Genomic DNA, 16652 nt, shown 5'->3' with positions numbered 1-16652 from the left:
TCCAGCACGGAATCCATCTGTTCCTTTCGGGCAGCTTCTAAAACTAAAAGCAACAGCGTGCAGTCTCATCAGTTAAGAGTCTTCATTTCCAGGGCCTTGCTGACACGAAGTCCGAAATGCGAGGCTGTGTCCACAGGCTCAGGATGGAAGCCTGGGAGAAACATGGAAGCTCTGGCCCCAGGAGTCACAGCCCAGCTGGGAAGAAGGCTTTTAACTGCCTTACTAAACGTAGGCAGCTCTTGAAGGGTGAAATCCAGTTTTTTTGGCTGACTTACTTTCCCCTCCCTAAAGGCAATCTGTGAACTACACCCAACTTGGCTGGAAAACCATCCTGTGAAGCCTGGTGAAACTGTTTTGAAAGACATTTTAGCCGTTTTGGCAGCATCTCTCAGACTCTGCAAACCAGAAGGGCTGCGCCGGTCTCTGTGGTCACTTATCTGGAAGAGGGCTGATGACTACACAAAGTGGCCTGCACAGAGAGGGAGCGGACCAGTGCAAAGAACACTGCTCAAGGGTCCAGAGCTTCAAGCCTTAGTCCTGCCACCTCCCAGGCACGTGGCCTGTAGGAAAATGCCCACCCCCCGGGGCCTCACCTTTCTCAGCATCTCCAGTTGCTCAGGAAGGGCAGTGAGGGTCCATGAAACTGTGGATGGGAACGGACAACACTGCAAAGGCAATTCATGTGGTGAACATGGTCCACGTTACTTTAAATGGCCAAGGTAGACAATCAGGATTTCTCTCTTTCTTTTTTTTAGTTTTTTAGGAAAGTTCGTCTCAAACTAATCACCTTTATAGCATCTTACAACTTTTAAAATACTTATAGATACATTATCCAGTTTTAAGAGTGTTAATAAGTTGATCATTGAATCTAAAGCAGGGGTGCCAGAAGGACAAGAGCAAGAAATTGAAAACTTATTTGAAAAATAATGAAAGAAAACTTCCCTAATTTGGTGAAAGAAATAGACATACAAGTTCAGGAAGCTCAGAGAGCTCCAAATAAGACGGACACAAAGAAGACCACACCAAGACACATCATAATTAAAATACCAAAGGTTAAAGATAGAGAATCATAGAAGCAGTGAGAGAAAAGCAAATAGTTACCTACAAAGGAGTTCCCATAAGACTATCAGATGATTTCTCAAAAGAAACCTTGCAGGCTAGAAGGGACTGGCAAGAAGTATTCAAAGTGATGAAAAGTAAGGACCTATAACCTAGATTACCCTATCCAATAAAGCTATCACTTAGAATGGGAAGGGCAGATAAAGTGCTTCCCAGACAAGGTAAAGCTAAAGGAGTTTATCATCACCATTATTATATGAAATGTTAAGTTGAATTATATAAGAAAAAGAAGATCAAAACAATGAACATTAAGATGGCAATAAATTCACAAATATCAACAACTGAATCTACAAAGCAAACTAAGCAAACAGGCAGAACAGAAACAGAATCGTAGATATGGAGGTCATTTGTAAGGTTATAAGCTGGGAGGGGAAAGGAGGAGAATGAGGAAAAAGGTGCAGGGATTAAGAAGTACAAATGGCAGGTACAGAATAGGCAGGGGGATATTAAAAACAGTGTAGGAAATGGAGAAACCGAAGAACTTATATGCATGACCCATGGGCATGAACGAAGCTGGGAGGATTGCTGCAGGGAATGGGGGTACCAAGTGAAGGGGGGCAAAGGGGGAAAGTTGGGACCACTGTAATAGCATAATCAATGAAATACACTTTTAAAAAAGAAATGACTGCAGCATTGATTGCATGCCTCACACTGCACCTTATTCCACAAACCTGAAACAGACCCTCCTCCCGCCCACGTGGTCACAGCCCAGTTACTGAGATGCAGGTAAATGACATCACCTCTGGGTACCATTAACAACAGAATTTTTCTTTTTCCCAATTATGATAACATTTCGCTTGTGCTAACATATTTAATTTTCTCCTTTGTTATTCTAGTGTTACTCTAGTACATAAACTTGAGACTATAGCACTTGTAACAAATTCCCTAACACCTTTTTTTCTTGAATTAAATCTTGAACTGGTTGCATGGTTTGCTGAACCACTAAAGCTTTCTAAGTGTTTTTTTTTTCCAAGTCAAAATACTTCCCATTAGGCGTTTCTAACACAACAGAAATCAGTGAAACGCCCCAAGAATTGCCCTCCCCAGGAATCTGTTCTGAGTCCCTCAGTAAGACCGGAAACACACATGGCTGCACAGCTAGTCCTTAAAGAACCTCCATTTAGCACGACGTCTGGGAGCCATCCATCCCTTTCCAGCACGCAGGCCCTCTACACATCAAAATTTCTATTCACACGACAGAGCGTTTTGTTTCCCAACGTAAACTTTGCTCAGACAAAAATGAAGTTGTCTCTTCACAGGGATAGCCTTGGGCACAGAGTGCCAGGCACTAGGTTTGCATTATACACCCACGAGCAGGTCAGACCTGGGGTGGGGCAGGGTGTGGTGGGGGAGGAGTGCGGGGAAGCTTGTGTACAGACACTGGTAGAAATGGGAGGGTGGGGCAGGGGAAAGTGATGATGGAAAAACAGAGACAACTGTACTTGAACAACAATAAAAATGCAAAACAATTTAAAATTGTTTTTAATAAAAATAAAATAATAATTCAAAAATAACAAAGAAATCATTCAAAGGCACAATGGTTTCCTTACCTGAGGCTGCTTTCTGGACATGTAACTACAGGTTCTGCTGGACAGCAACCTTACAGCCTAACTGCCAGCTCACAGTTTAAACTAGTCTCGTAGCAGCTGCCACAGGTGTCCTCACCAATGTGACTACATTCTCTACTGCCTTTTTTTTGGGGGGGGGGGGGGGGCAGAATTTCCCGTTCCTTAGTAAGGATGTAAGCAATGATTAGGCCAGTGCAAAGCAAACACACGTGCTCACATTCTATCATCCAGCATCTAGACATCCTTGGAGATGAAAGACAACATCCTAAAGGGACAACGAATGAGCAGGTTAAGAGAGTACAGATATGAAATGAAGCTGCTATAAGAGACCCTGACGTACCTGCTGTTCTCTCCTGCGGCTCCATTCACATTTGTTCACATTCTTATTTCCTTTCTTGATACCTCTAATTCCCACAGCTCTTCCGTATCTGAGAGGTTCTCACGCTAACTCTCTCATAGGTGTGTGTATTTTTTTATCCACCCACCACCTTTATGTTTATTTGCATATCTATAGATGGTAGGGCCATTCTTTAAATTCTCTAGTTTCTCCTTCCAATTTCGGTGAGAAATCATTCCTGACCTATATACTCTAAGATCATGGCATCTGCAGACAGATATGGGACAGAACTGAATATCCTCCAGCATTTAAACACTAGACTCTCACGCAGTTGAACACACCTGGTGGTGGTTTTACATCCTTCCCATACCCTAACTGCATTCTTTTCTTGGGGGGTGGGGGTGGCATGGGAGGGTACCTCAGACATAGCCACCTACAAGGTAGCTGACCTGCCCCAGCTCAGACCCAGTGTGGACATTCTGTGGGTTCTGCCTCCTGGGAGCTGAGGCAGGTTAATAGGAAACAGATGATAGGAGGCATTTATCTGATTAACCCACAGAGCTTGTTTTTACCTAGAGAACAGACCCTGGGCAAAAATGGGTCATAGACTTGATGGGGTATAAAAGGGAGGAGGTTTAAAAAAAAAATGCAGGCACCGCAAGTCTCCTGCTGCAGAGGGAGACTCGGGATTTCTAAGCCAGGCCTTGCGTGCCAAGTCTGCAGCCGGCCACTCCGCGACTCTGCAGGAGACCATGGGGGTGGGAGACAGGCTTGAGGACTTCTGGAGAACCAGATCTCAGCATCAAAAAAAACCAGAAAAATAGGAAATGTGACTATATAGACATAACACCACTAGGGAAGGGTATGGCCAAGACACTGTCAGCTTGGTCAGTGTGACATCCAGGGACAGGACAGGAAAGAACACGACCCTGCAACCAGGGCTGCAGTGGCAGAGGCAGGACAGGAGCAAAAGCAGCCTCCAGTGGGGATGCAGGAAAGAGTCAGCCAGAAGCCCCGGTCAAGGCCAGGGGTCAGAGAAAGCAGGGCAGGGGGGCCAAGAGGAGACAGAATGGCTCTATGGGGGGTCTCCTGACCAGAGGACAGCCTGTTCTGTTTCTGCAGTCACACAGTGGACACCCGTGGGAGCGCCTGCCACGCAAACTCGACAGAGGATGAGCAGCACCTGCGTGGGCCCCACGGCGCTCAGAGGGGCTGGACACTCAAGCTAACACAGGTGTCTGCACAGGCCCCAGGTATCTCAGCACCACGGTGCTAACGGGTGTCCCATCTGGAAACACCACCCAGGTGCTCTTAGGCCCACCTGTGTCAAAAAGGCATTTTGCTATTTCCGGAAGAAAACCTCTAGTTTTAATGGAAATTCCTAATAATCAATCAAGGGGCAGTAAGGATCACATTGGAATCCAGTTCACCTTCCAAAGTCCAGTGTCACTCTGCAGCCCACCAGAAGGGCAAGTGTAACACTAGCCAAGAAAGCTGGAGGGGAGCCTCCCTGCAAAGCCAGGGGGGCTCAGCCATACAAAACCAGCTCACATGGAGGGTAGAGGAAGAGACATGCGAAGGTGGGGGAAAGCTCAGCAAGGTGAGAGAGGATGGAGAAGCCATGCTCACATTCACAGGCTAAACCCAACACAGAGACTGGGGAATGAAGGAGCAGCTCAGCATCATGGACCACCGCTCCTCTCCCCTCTCCAAACACAGAAGACCAGGGCACTCCACGCTGTAGCTAGAGGTGGCTCAGACACTGGACAGAATCTGCACCTTACCCCAAGCCCCTGAGCTGCCCTCCACACCATACAGACACACACCACCTCCGTCACCACCAGCGAAAGCCCACACGGACACAGGACCGCTCCCATTTAGACTGCACGTGGCCTCGGGATCCTGCTCAACACGGTGCCCAGGGAGCCACCTCCGCTAAATGCACCAGCACCTAAGATGAATCCCCTCGGTCCCTCTTGCGCCAGAAGGTTCTTGAAGAACTGCCCAGCGGTCATTCCCTCTTTGCTGAAACGGCGCGATGCAAAGCACACAGCTGCATGACTTCGCTCGTGAGAAGAAAATGCTTCGTAAATGCCATATCCATGCCTCAGTCTATTGGTGTTTCCACTGGACATTGACTACTTTTCTGCATCAGTGGATGAACAGCCACCTCCCACATTGTTTTCTTGCTTTTTAAAGTTGCCTTTATCCCTGTGATTTGACCTTTCACGGGCAATGACACTAATCTCATGCAGAGATGAGTCACTTCAGCCACCTCAGCATCTCAGAGATTTGGGGAACCTGCCTCTGAAGACCCTTTGTGCCAGGTTGTTCTTCACAGCTACTAGCGTAAGACACTTTGGAATCTTCAGCCCATTTTTTATCCTTTTGTTTCACTAATGCTGGATGCGTGACAGTGTCAGCCCTGCAGGTCCCAGAAAATCAATCAATCGTCGGGACTTGTTTTCCCAACGGGGAAATAGGGTCTGCTTCGGCAACTGAAGCCAGGGGTTTGAAGCCAAACAAAATGCCTTCAAAGTCAGCCAGTAGAAACCATTCAGACATTAACTTTAGAATCCTGATGACTTCAAACCTTTTTTTAAATTTCCGGTTCCATTCCTCACCCACAATTCTTCTGCTCCGTTCCTCTTCATGGTGAGATTTAGTCATCAGAGCCAGTTGGCCCTCCGAACATTCTTCTGGTGTCTGGAAATAGGATCACTTGCAGGGACCAAAAAGTTTATTTTCTCTAGCTAACCTCATAAAATACAGACTTCTCACGCCTACCATAGTTTTTTTTTTTTTTTTTTCGAATCTGTAACTTCACGCCCATGATATGACCATCCTTTTTTGGAGGGACTGAAGCTCGTTAAGGAGGCAAGTCATGCTTTATTTGCTACACAATATGTTACATCAAGCGGTCATACTAAAAATGTGCAAAGAAGTAAAAATTACAGTGGAGAGGATAGAGGTGCAAAAAAACTGGGGAGGGGAGCATTTCTCCATAGCAAAATCTCATTCCAACTTCCTGCCAAATGCTTCAGCACTACTGTGATATCAGAAAAACCCATCTCAGCTGCTAACTCCCATCATCAAAGCAGCGCGCCCCTGCGGCCTTCATTTGCATGAGGCTTGCTCAGTTGCTAACCATGGAGGCTCCACTCCACTCCTGTCCCAACTGGCACACAGTTCCAAAGTTAGCATGGAGGGTGCCAAAGGCGTGTCACCTCCAGTTCACCAACATGCAGTCCTCACACTTGATAAAACAGGAATGAAGGAGAGGAGAATGCAGGGTGAGGAAAACATTATTTTGGAGGTTACTTGATAGCATTTTATACCCGTGAGCCAAAGCTGATCTTAGATCCTTTCATCCAACTGTGAGGTGGGAAGGAAGATCACTGGGGAAGCTGCCTGTGGTTGTAGGTCTCAGTCAGCAGCCTTTGCCAATGCCTAGAATGACTCAACTATTTATTCTACTGTGAGGAGGGAAAATAACCTGGAAAAGAAACGAGGACTCAAGCAACAGATGTGAAAGGTTTTTGTCTGCCTCCTCGTATGTTCTCCTTTGTCATTTTGAAGGAAGACGGTGCCAGGTTTGGGGGTTTTTATTCCCAAAGAAATCTCACCTGATTTGCCATTTGGAAACAGAATATATCACAATGGAAGCTGGTACTTCATAGACATGATGCATACATTCCATTTTCTGTACATAAGCAAAGGATAACATGTAGTGCTAGTATAATAAATCTACCCCAGATATTGCAAATCATAGGAAAATCTTTACCCTTTTGGGGTGCTGATGTTTATTTATACAATCAAACCCTTATCTGACATCCTCAGACCTAATTAGTGGTGAAAGCTGATTAAAGCAGAAAATCCTTTAAAAAATAATGCATACATACCTTAAAACTTTATTTTAACTTGCGACTATTGAGACCAACTATCCCGATTTGCCTGTGAGGAGGCGCAGTTGGTCACCCTGGTTAGAGCACAGGAGACACACTTGCACCCCCTGCTTTGGCCCATGACCTTTCCTTGAATAAGGGACGGTCCACTGCCTGGCATTCTGTGCGGACCTTCTTTCGTGAACCACCCAATACCATGGCCTATGATTTCCAATCTCAGATCCTTTAAAGTCAGGCGAGAGTAAAGATACTCGTGAAGACCAGAAGCCTACACTTCTACAACGTTCTCTCACCTCTTAGTGTTGTCACAACCCACTTACGTTGACAGAAAGGCTTTGTACTAATTTTAAATCTTTTCCAAAATAGTCAATGAATTTTCAAAGCAGAGACTTTTTAGACTTGTATTTAAACAGTTTATAAAATATTCGTGTTACCATTTCATTAAATGACAAAATTGCAGTACCAAGTGCAATTGGTTTAGGAGGTTTGAGAACAAACACACTGACCCCCAGGAGCACCCAATTCACCCCCGTGAGCAGGAAGTCCTGTGTGTCCTGGGAAAGAGAGGGTTGGGCTGGCTAGAGGTGCTCAGCAGGCAATGGGGATATGATACGGGTTTTACGTGGATTACATAGGACCGGAGAATACATATAAATTCACACAGTGAATCCATAACATGGTAGCTAATTAGAAGAATTTCTATACTAAAAGAGTTAAGCACATACTGCAAAAGAATGAATTTTCTTAAAAGGAGCTAGCTCATTAAGATTTTGAACCAGCCCATTTTAGTGCAAATCTGCTTTCCAGTGCCTTACTATTCCTGGGAAATGCTAATTTATACTCATGTCCCAAATCCTACTGGTTATCAGCTATATTTCTGCCAATATGGACCTTGAACAGTTGCACATTATGGGCCTGAATTTGCTCTAGATCCAGGATGGAGTAGGGGGAGTTTATCCAAAAGAATCTTAGGTTTTTCTTCAGGTACACATGATTTATGTATATGAAATAACTGGGAAAAAATGTAAAGGAGAAAATTAAAAAGTAACCAATTAAATATAATCGAGGGCACATACACGGTTTACGGTCACTCAGTGCTCCAGGCAGCTGAGAAGCAAACACGGCTAATGTTGGCTGACAGCCCTACAGGCAAATCTTACTGTGCTTCCACCAAGCTCACAAACCCTCCTGACACCTTGACCCTCCAGCCCCTGAGGTGTATGAGTCTGCTACACAATTACTCCTGGCCACAGAGTTAGACAATGGTTGTCTCTCAGGGCACTTGCAGCCTCACCATACCTAACCCCAAATGAAGCAAAATTACACGGATTTCCCTCCACACCCGGCTGCTCTCTCACCCCCTTCCCTGGGTCTCCAGCAGGGACTCAGGAAGGAGAAAGGACGGGAAATGATCCCTTCCACTCCACCCAGGCACACCACCCAGGCTGCACTCCAGGTGCAGACCCAGCCTCCACAGGATGATTTATGCTCTCCTAATTAGAGGCCTGAATTAAGACCACAATGTATAGTAAGTAAAAGCAAAATTACCCTGATAGGAAAAACTTCTATGCACAAAGTAAAATTTAGTTACTTTTTTCTTTTTATATTACATACTTGCCTCAATGTGGCCCAATGCCAGGAGGAAACCAAGCCAGTTTTAGAAATGCTTTACATAGAGATCATCTACTTTGCATAAATAATTCTTTCATTGCCAGTCAATCCATGTATATGGGCTGGGAAACCAGGGGGCCCAGAAAAAAAAGTCAATGGCTGCAGGAACGGCCCCATGGGGTTCCTGAGTGGCCGCAGGAAAGCCATTCTGAACCACAAATACATCCGTTCAATACCATATTGCTCAGCATCCATGTGCCCCATCCTGTACTGACCTGAAATTTCCCTTTCAACCGCCTGACCAGAAGCCAGAGCCTCAGACCTCACTTTCCTGCAGGTAACTTCGCAGACCCACCAGGCAGCACATGGGGTCACTTCACCTGGCTGGAGATTCACAGTGCCACAGCCCAGGGAGATCCTCTTCTCTCCCAGCGCTGCCAAAAAGAACCTCATCACTGATGTCTTACCTCCAGCTCTATTCCCTAACCAAACAACAAAGGAAGTCAGGTGAAACAGGGCTTCAGAAACTATTGCTAGAAATTGCTTCACTAAAAACTCTAGCAATCCAATGAGAGAGGCTAACCCAAGTAGGTAGCATAACAGTGACAAATGTGTTCCCGTGATTGGCATTTGCCATCACATGTTTAATCACTGAGGGCAGACGGCAAGCATCCCCTTCTACAGATGTTACTCACCGATACAGGCATGGACCCTCACAGACAGTTGTGTCCTTAGGATGATGCTGTGCTTCTTGCCCCGCCTAAAGGAGAGAAAACAGGAGAAAAAAACGTACATGGGCATCAGAGGAGTCGACAAGAAGCAGCCTACGTGCTGTTGATCAACTTGAAGGTTCTGCCACGCCCACCTGACAGAGGCCCCAGGTAAGCAGGGACCTAAACAGAACAAGGATCTATCCTGAAATAATGTTATGTCACAGGGCTTTACAGAAAATATAACAACAAAGTTGGACTCTCTTGGATTGACACACACACTGTTGGCAAACCTGGCCAACTCACGCCATCCACAGAGTTTGCATGTACTCCTCACTTGACCATGTTGGGAACATTTTAAAATCTGTGCCCATAAAGTGAAATCCCAGGAATGTAACAACACAAATCTGCTTGATCCTTCCCATGGCTATTTTTGTATTTTCCTGGGCATAGAAAAGGGGCACACATAGCGCAGAATCAGAAAGAGCTGCTCTGCTGCGCATCCGTTCAAGTCTGCACAGGGCTTCCATCGGTTACAGGGAGATGGGAGTCCACCAAAGTGCTTATGGGTTATTTAGTATCAGGAACACCAATTTGCACAACCTGCTCCACCTTTGTTTCCTTCTCACTTCATTTCTTGTGAGAAGGGAAAGAATATGGTCCTTTCCCCGATTCTGTTTCTACTAGGGGTCATCCTGCTTTATGCAAAGTGGGACAAAGCAGTTGACAGAGAAATGATAAATGGGAAGAAACAGGAGTCCTGGCAACCTGAGGGTAGCAAAGGCTTTGAGATTTGGAGAAAGGGGAAGCCACTGGACAAAGGTAAAATGAAACCAGCCAACCAGTACGGCAGCAGGTAACCAACCCACTGGGGCTCTCAGTGGCTGACTCCCCCTTCCTATCTCTCTTTTGGCCACTCCCAACTCTGCCCATCAGGGCTTCATTTATATTGGAGGCAGTGCTTTGCTGCTTCCTGGTTTTATGGCTGTGTTGGAGGGGAAGGGAACATACATCTCACCAGACGACATTGTTAATATTGGGATTATGAATTCATAGTCATCACTAAAACAATTATATTTTTATTCTTGAGACCAGATAAGAGGGGAAAGTGTGCTTTCAAAAGGGTTTTTTTTTTTTTTAATTCTTTTAAAGGAGAAAGAAAAGCCAGTTGCATCGACCTACAAAAGCATGCATAGCCTGCTGCCCTACCTGTAGGTAGAGAACCTGCTTTCAGTCCCTTCAAATCCCCAGGCACCCCTCCTTCTTCCTTCGTTCAGTTGGTTGTTTTACATTTGCTGTGCACAGGCGCCAGTCTCAAGGAGCTTACTACAGATACACAACACTTGGCCCATCTTCAGAAGACAAGCTTGATTCCTTCAAGTACAGACTTCTTCAAAACTTTCTTCTTCACACACACAAATATCTTTCTCAATAATCCTGATGTTGTCACTCCTTCAATTCTTGTGATCGTAGCAGGAAGAAAGTTTCAGGTAGGGGTACTGAGCTGAATTATTGAACGGCCTGTGTTGAGAACGGCCAGGAAAGGTGTTCTGGGGTGGGGGCAGCCACCGTTGGGTGAGGAGCCTTGCCCAGAGATGGGAGCGGAAACTGTGGGACCTCTGACAGTAGCCAGGCCCTGACTATGAGGAACAGCAAACCTGAAGTCCTCATATCCGAGCACTGTCTGTAACTCGTGTTATCAGCAGTATGAGTCAATGACAAATACCAAACAGTGAGCAAAGGACATGCTTTAGATGCCCAGAGTGGGGAAGCATGCATGCGTGGACAGGGAAAATATTTCAGAATACCTCAAGTTCTGGAGAAGTTCAAAGGGCTCCTACTTTAACCTTTGAACAACTGCAGAGTCATATTTGGAGGAAATGCTTACGTTTTCCCACAGAATTCCCCAACCCCACAGGGAGGGTGCGGGCAGTCACCCCAGGACTGCTGGGCACCTTTGCGAAAACTAGGACTGTCTTTCCAAGGAAGTCCTGGTAGAACAACCGTTCTGCAGTGCCGTCTTTTCTGTGTTGCCCGTTGAGAAATCCATCAGACTGGCTAAGCTAAACCCTAGTGGAACTTAAGAGACCACAGAACAAAGAAGGTCTACTTCATAGTACTTTTATCTCTTATCATTCCAATGCCATACCTCCTTTCCCTGCCTGTCCCTGTAAATAAAACGCTATGTCAGGAGAAATCTGTGTGGAGCCTAGGGCTATGGAAGCCACCTAATGGGATGAGGCCCCAAATCCCAGGAGTTACAGGCAAAGGAGGGAGCCAGCCAGGAGTGGTGAATGCAGCCAGGTCCACAGAAGGTGTCCTTCATCTCCCACCCCTTCCCTCACCCACCCCCACTTGCTCCCACCTTAGATGTGGGTACCATTGCTGCGACCATTTTACAGATGAAAAAAGCAAAGTTTGTAGACATGACATAACCTCCATAAAGTCAGAGGGCTGGTGGAAATGGGATTGGGCCTGAAAACAGAGCGTCTGGCTCCACAGTCGCCAGCAGCACCCAGCCTTTTGCTGTACAACTGCCTCGCTACAACCTGCTCCAGGACTCACAAAGGATATTGCATTGGCCAAAACGTCTGTCATGTTTTTTCCATGTCACGGCTCTGGTAGCACTTAGTTGTTTTTAACTTTATTCAAAACAATTTTGTTAGAATGCATTGTGACAGCTGTCATATCAGTGTGCATTTAGAAAAAATTTATCAAAATTGGTGAATTCTGGGGAATGCAGATTGGTGCAGCTACTGTGGAAAGCAGTATGGAGATACCACAAAAAAATTAAAAATGAATCTACCTTCAACCCAGCAATCCCACTTCTGGGGATATATCTGAAGGAACCCAAAAGACTAATTCAAAAGAACATAAGCACCCTATGTTCACTGCAGCGTTATTTACAATCACCAAGATGTGGAAGCAGCCCAAGTGTCCATCAGTAGATGAGTGGATAAAACAATTATGGGGCATTTGCACAATGGACTACTACTCAGCCATAAAAATGAAAATTTTACTCTTTGCAACAGCATGGATGGACTTGGAGAACATTATGCTAAGTGAAATAAGGCAGTCAGAGAAAGACAAATGCCATATGATTTCACTTGTATGTGGAATCTAATGAACAAACTCAACTAACAAGCAAAATAGAGACAGACTCATAGACGGAGAGCAGGCTGATAGCTCTGGGAGGGGGGTTAGTGGGTAGAGGGATTGAGCAAAAGAAAAAGGCCTCATGCACAACAGTGTGGTAGTTGGGGGGGGGGGCGGGGTCTGGGGTGTAAGGGGACTAAATGGTAATGGAAAAAATAGAATAATAATTTTTTTAAATGATGAATTTTTGTGCAGCCATTTTAATACTGAAGCTGGAAGAAGACATGCAACATTTTCAGTGTATTATGCTTTATGATTTCAAGAAAGGTAAACATGTAACTGAAATACACACAAAAATATCTGTGCAATGTACGGAGAAGGTGCTGTGACTGATTGAATGTGTCAAAAGTGTTTTGCGAAGTTTCTTGGTACCATTGACATTTTGGCCAAATAATTCCTTGCTGTGGGGCTGTCTGATGTATTGGAAGATGTTTAGCAGCACCCCTGGTCTCTACCCACTAGAAGCCAATAGCAGGAAATAGCCAACATACTCAAAATATCCAAGTCAATAAAGTTATTGGTGAAAATGAAAAACTGTCTTTTATTTTACAGGAAAAAAAACAAACTTTTTGGCCAACCCAATACAAAAAGTCTGTTTTTTTGGTTTGTGTTTTTTTTAGTGGTTTAACCTCAACACTAAAATCTAACAAAGAAGACACACATAAAAAATTAAGATGCAAATACCGAAGAAAATATTGGCAAATCAAATTATGAAAATAATGTAACAGGACCAAATAAGGTTTATCCTACGAATTCACTGATATCAAATATCAATGTATAGAGGACACCTAGCATAAAACCCCTTGATAGCCTTGATGCTGATATATTGGAGAAAGGTCGGTTTTTAGGTATCCCCTTTGTATATGGCCATCTCACTACTATTCTTGATTCTAAAAATCTTTTAGCTGATTTTTTTTGGCTTCTTTTAGGGAGATAATCCTATCATCCATATACAAATAATCATCTTATCCCCACTTTTGTAGTAAACATGCCCTTGTCTCCTGTTTCTGTCTCACGGCTAAAACTTTCAGAGGAAAATTAAATAATCATGGGTATACTTTTCCCTGCCCCAAGTGGGATACTATGTCAGATTGGGTTTGGAAATAATAATCATAATAGTTGTTAACATTTATGGAATGCCTATCAGGTGCCAGACACAATTCTAAGTACTTTATACAGATTTGACCCTCACAAAATTCCTATAAAATAGGTAACAGTATTGCCATTTTTAACATAAGGAAATTGAGGCGCAGAAGGGTTAAGCACCATAGCTGAAGTCACACCGCTAGAAAGTGACAGAACTCAGATTCAACCCCAGCCGCCTGACTCTGAGCCCGCACTCCCATCACCCCCGATGGGGCTCCCTCGCCCATCGCCTCATTCCACTCTGTCTGAGGTACACAATGCCGTTCTGCCCGAGACAGCAGCAACACGGAAACCCTGCCTGCCCTGCAGATTTCGGAGTCACGGCTGCAACGTCAGTCATTTCTCACCTGAATTCCCAGCCTGCTGGCCCACTCTACAGATTTTGGACTTGCTGGTCCCCGCAATGGAACGAGCCAATTATCAATACTTGAAATAAATCTCTCTAGATAGGCTCAGTAGACCAGATGGATTACGTTAGATACATTAGGTGGATAGGTAGACAGACAGACATCTTACTGGTTCTATCTCTCTGGAGAACCCTAATACAAACCTTGACATCTACCTTCATGGAGCTTCCATGTTCCCCCCCCAAAAAAGTCAGTGTGAGGCTGTCTATGTGGACTCGGTATAAGCGCCTTGGCATCCTTTCCTCCCCGACACTGACATGCTGTGTCAGTTTCACAGCTGCCACTCCTTCCGAATCTGCCTGTTGGCTGCAGGATGACCCAGGGGCAAAAGCAATTTAATTTGACCTGAAACTCCCCAGGGAGACTCCGATTCCATTCCAATCAGCACAGCCACTGCCAGGGAAACATCACCAGCTTTGGAGACGAGCCAGAGTCAGTCAGGTGCCCAGACCCGAGGCCAGTGCTACCCAAGTGACAAGAGAACTATCTAAAATAGAGGTGCCGTTCAAGGGGACTCCAATCAAGGCACATATTCCAGGGACATGAGGGGACTGCCGATAAAGGAACTTTCCAAAACTTCCTGGCTTCTCAGAATATACAAGTTTCTCCTACAATAATGTCTATATCCTTGTAGACATTAAGGATATAGTATAGTATAGTATAGTATAGTATAGTATCATATCGTATCGTATCGTATCGTATCGTATCTGGTTTAAGCAAGTAAGTCACACCGAAACCCATGTATCAGTTCTGCCCCTGTCTCTCAAGAGAATATTTTTATAAGAATAACATGTAAAGTCTTTTTGTGACAGTAAGAACAAGTGCATTCACTAATTTATTAAGTGGCATAGAGCCAAAGGCTTGATGACTTTTTCTTGCAGCCAACATAATTAACACCCCCCAAATATTCCTCCACTCAAATTAGAACTAAACTGTGATTTCCATCAAGAGTAGAAAAAACACATGTTTGACCATGTGGCAGAAGCAGAAACTGGGGCCCCTCAGCAGTTGCCCCAGGAATATGAGCTTCTGGAGCTGGGACTCCGCCAGTGCTCTGCCTGAGGGGTGAGATGAAGGATTTGAACTAGTCATCAGCCAGCGAAAAGAGAGTGTTAGCTAAGAGCACTTTGCTCGAAAGCTCCAAGTCCAAGACAGCCAGTTGCTACTACATTCATCTGCAGACACATGCTGGTTTTCCCTCGTAGACAGTAGTGGAGAAAAGCGTAGGCTCCAGAGCCAGCTATGTGATCTTGGACAAGTTACTCAGCCTCTCTGAGCCCCAGCTTCCTTGTCTATCAAATGGGATAATATGCTTTCTGTGTCACACCTAAGAAATGAAGACTTAACTCCTATTTTCTTCAGGTGTCCCTAATCAGGAAGAAATCTTGGTTGAACCTGTTCACAGCTCCCAGTCTGGTGGGCTCCAGGGCCGCTCCCTCTGTCCTCTACTCTCTCCTCCACCCCTTTCCTGCTCCCTCTCTCCCTGAGGACACCCTAAATCTCCTCCTCACGACACCCCTGGCCTTGCCGTGGCCCTCTCACAACTTGGTTGCTCCGTGCGTGGTGTTCACTGCCCTCCCTGTGAAGTTCTCTCTCCTTGCTGGGACACACAGTGCTGGTGACTCACCCAGTACCCATTTCCCCCTTTTGTCTTATACAGAAGAACCCAATTCTGTCTGAGGTAACAATGCACCCAAACTAAAATCTGCATTCTCCAGTGTCCTTTTCCCCCAAAGGTGGCCACGTGACACAGTCCTCTTCGGTGAACTGTATGTGGAAGTTGCTGGTGGTGCTTCTGAAGCAGCTCTTTAAATGGGCTGACCTAACGGGCACCAACACTTGCCCTTCCCCGGCTCGGGCAAGGACCGCTGTACGCCCACAGTAACAGCAGCAGAGGGTTCACAGGACACAAGCCCAGACTCACGGTGTGAACCCCAGTTCCGGCCAAGGGCAAGTGATCGAAAGCTCCGTGCACAAGGCACAGACAAGCACCCGCCTGTGCATTTCCTTCTTCCTGGCCACTGGGAGGGAGAGGACAGGGAAAGGCCAAAGCAACTCTGGCCACAGAGATGGAATTTTCTACCAGCCCTGAGAAGGACTGCCCACATTTGAACCCTTACACAAGAAAGAAATGAACTTCTATCTTCTTTAAACTGCCAATTTTGGAATCTCTTCACTACAACAGAGAAGCTGTGCCCTGGTCAATACACCCATCCCTGCCTCCGTGTGATGCTGGAGGAAGAGCAGCCAAGTTGTAACTATGATGAAGCATCACAGACAAAAGCCGCACCCTAAGACTGGGTTTCTAAGAGCATCTTGTAGCCAACACAATGTCCTCGAAATAGCCTAAGTATCCACTTTTTAAACAGACTTCATTTTTTTAAAGAAGTTTTAGGTTCACACCTTCCTTCCTTGCAATGGATCACTCCACAGTCTCTCTGCTCCTTGATGCTTCTCACCTGGGTCCCAGGCCAGTATCTCTCACCTGGCCCCCTCCCACCTTGAGTGCGGCTGCCATAACCTCAGACTAACAGGTATAAACCTCTTCTCTCCTCCCCAAGTTGCCCCCACTCCACAACCTCACTACTTCTCTACGCAGTCCACCATCTCTCTGTATGCTATCCATCTCCTTTCATGTGTCCACTTTATTCTCGTGTTCCCCTCTACTCAACCAGTACCACACCTTCTGATTC

General features: G+C 45.5%; 1 protein-coding gene across 12 annotated transcripts in view; it reads right to left on the bottom strand.

The window, feature by feature from the left end:
• The window catches only part of FHOD3 (formin homology 2 domain containing 3), a 420803-nt gene that overhangs the window by 347033 nt on the left and 57118 nt on the right, over positions 1 to 16652 (bottom strand). For all 12 annotated transcript variants that reach the window (XM_053912979.1, XM_053912980.1, XM_053912982.1 and 9 more), the window contains exon 3: positions 9236 to 9300. In XM_053912979.1, the coding sequence (XP_053768954.1) occupies positions 9236 to 9300 (65 nt within the window). The remainder of the gene's footprint in view (positions 1 to 9235; positions 9301 to 16652) is intronic.

Source organism: Desmodus rotundus, chromosome 10 (genome assembly GCF_022682495.2).
Source record: "Desmodus rotundus isolate HL8 chromosome 10, HLdesRot8A.1, whole genome shotgun sequence".
Taxonomy (NCBI): Eukaryota; Metazoa; Chordata; class Mammalia; order Chiroptera; family Phyllostomidae; genus Desmodus; species Desmodus rotundus.
The sequence above is the reverse complement of the archived record's forward strand: the minus strand, read 5'-3'. Positions and strand labels throughout refer to the sequence as shown.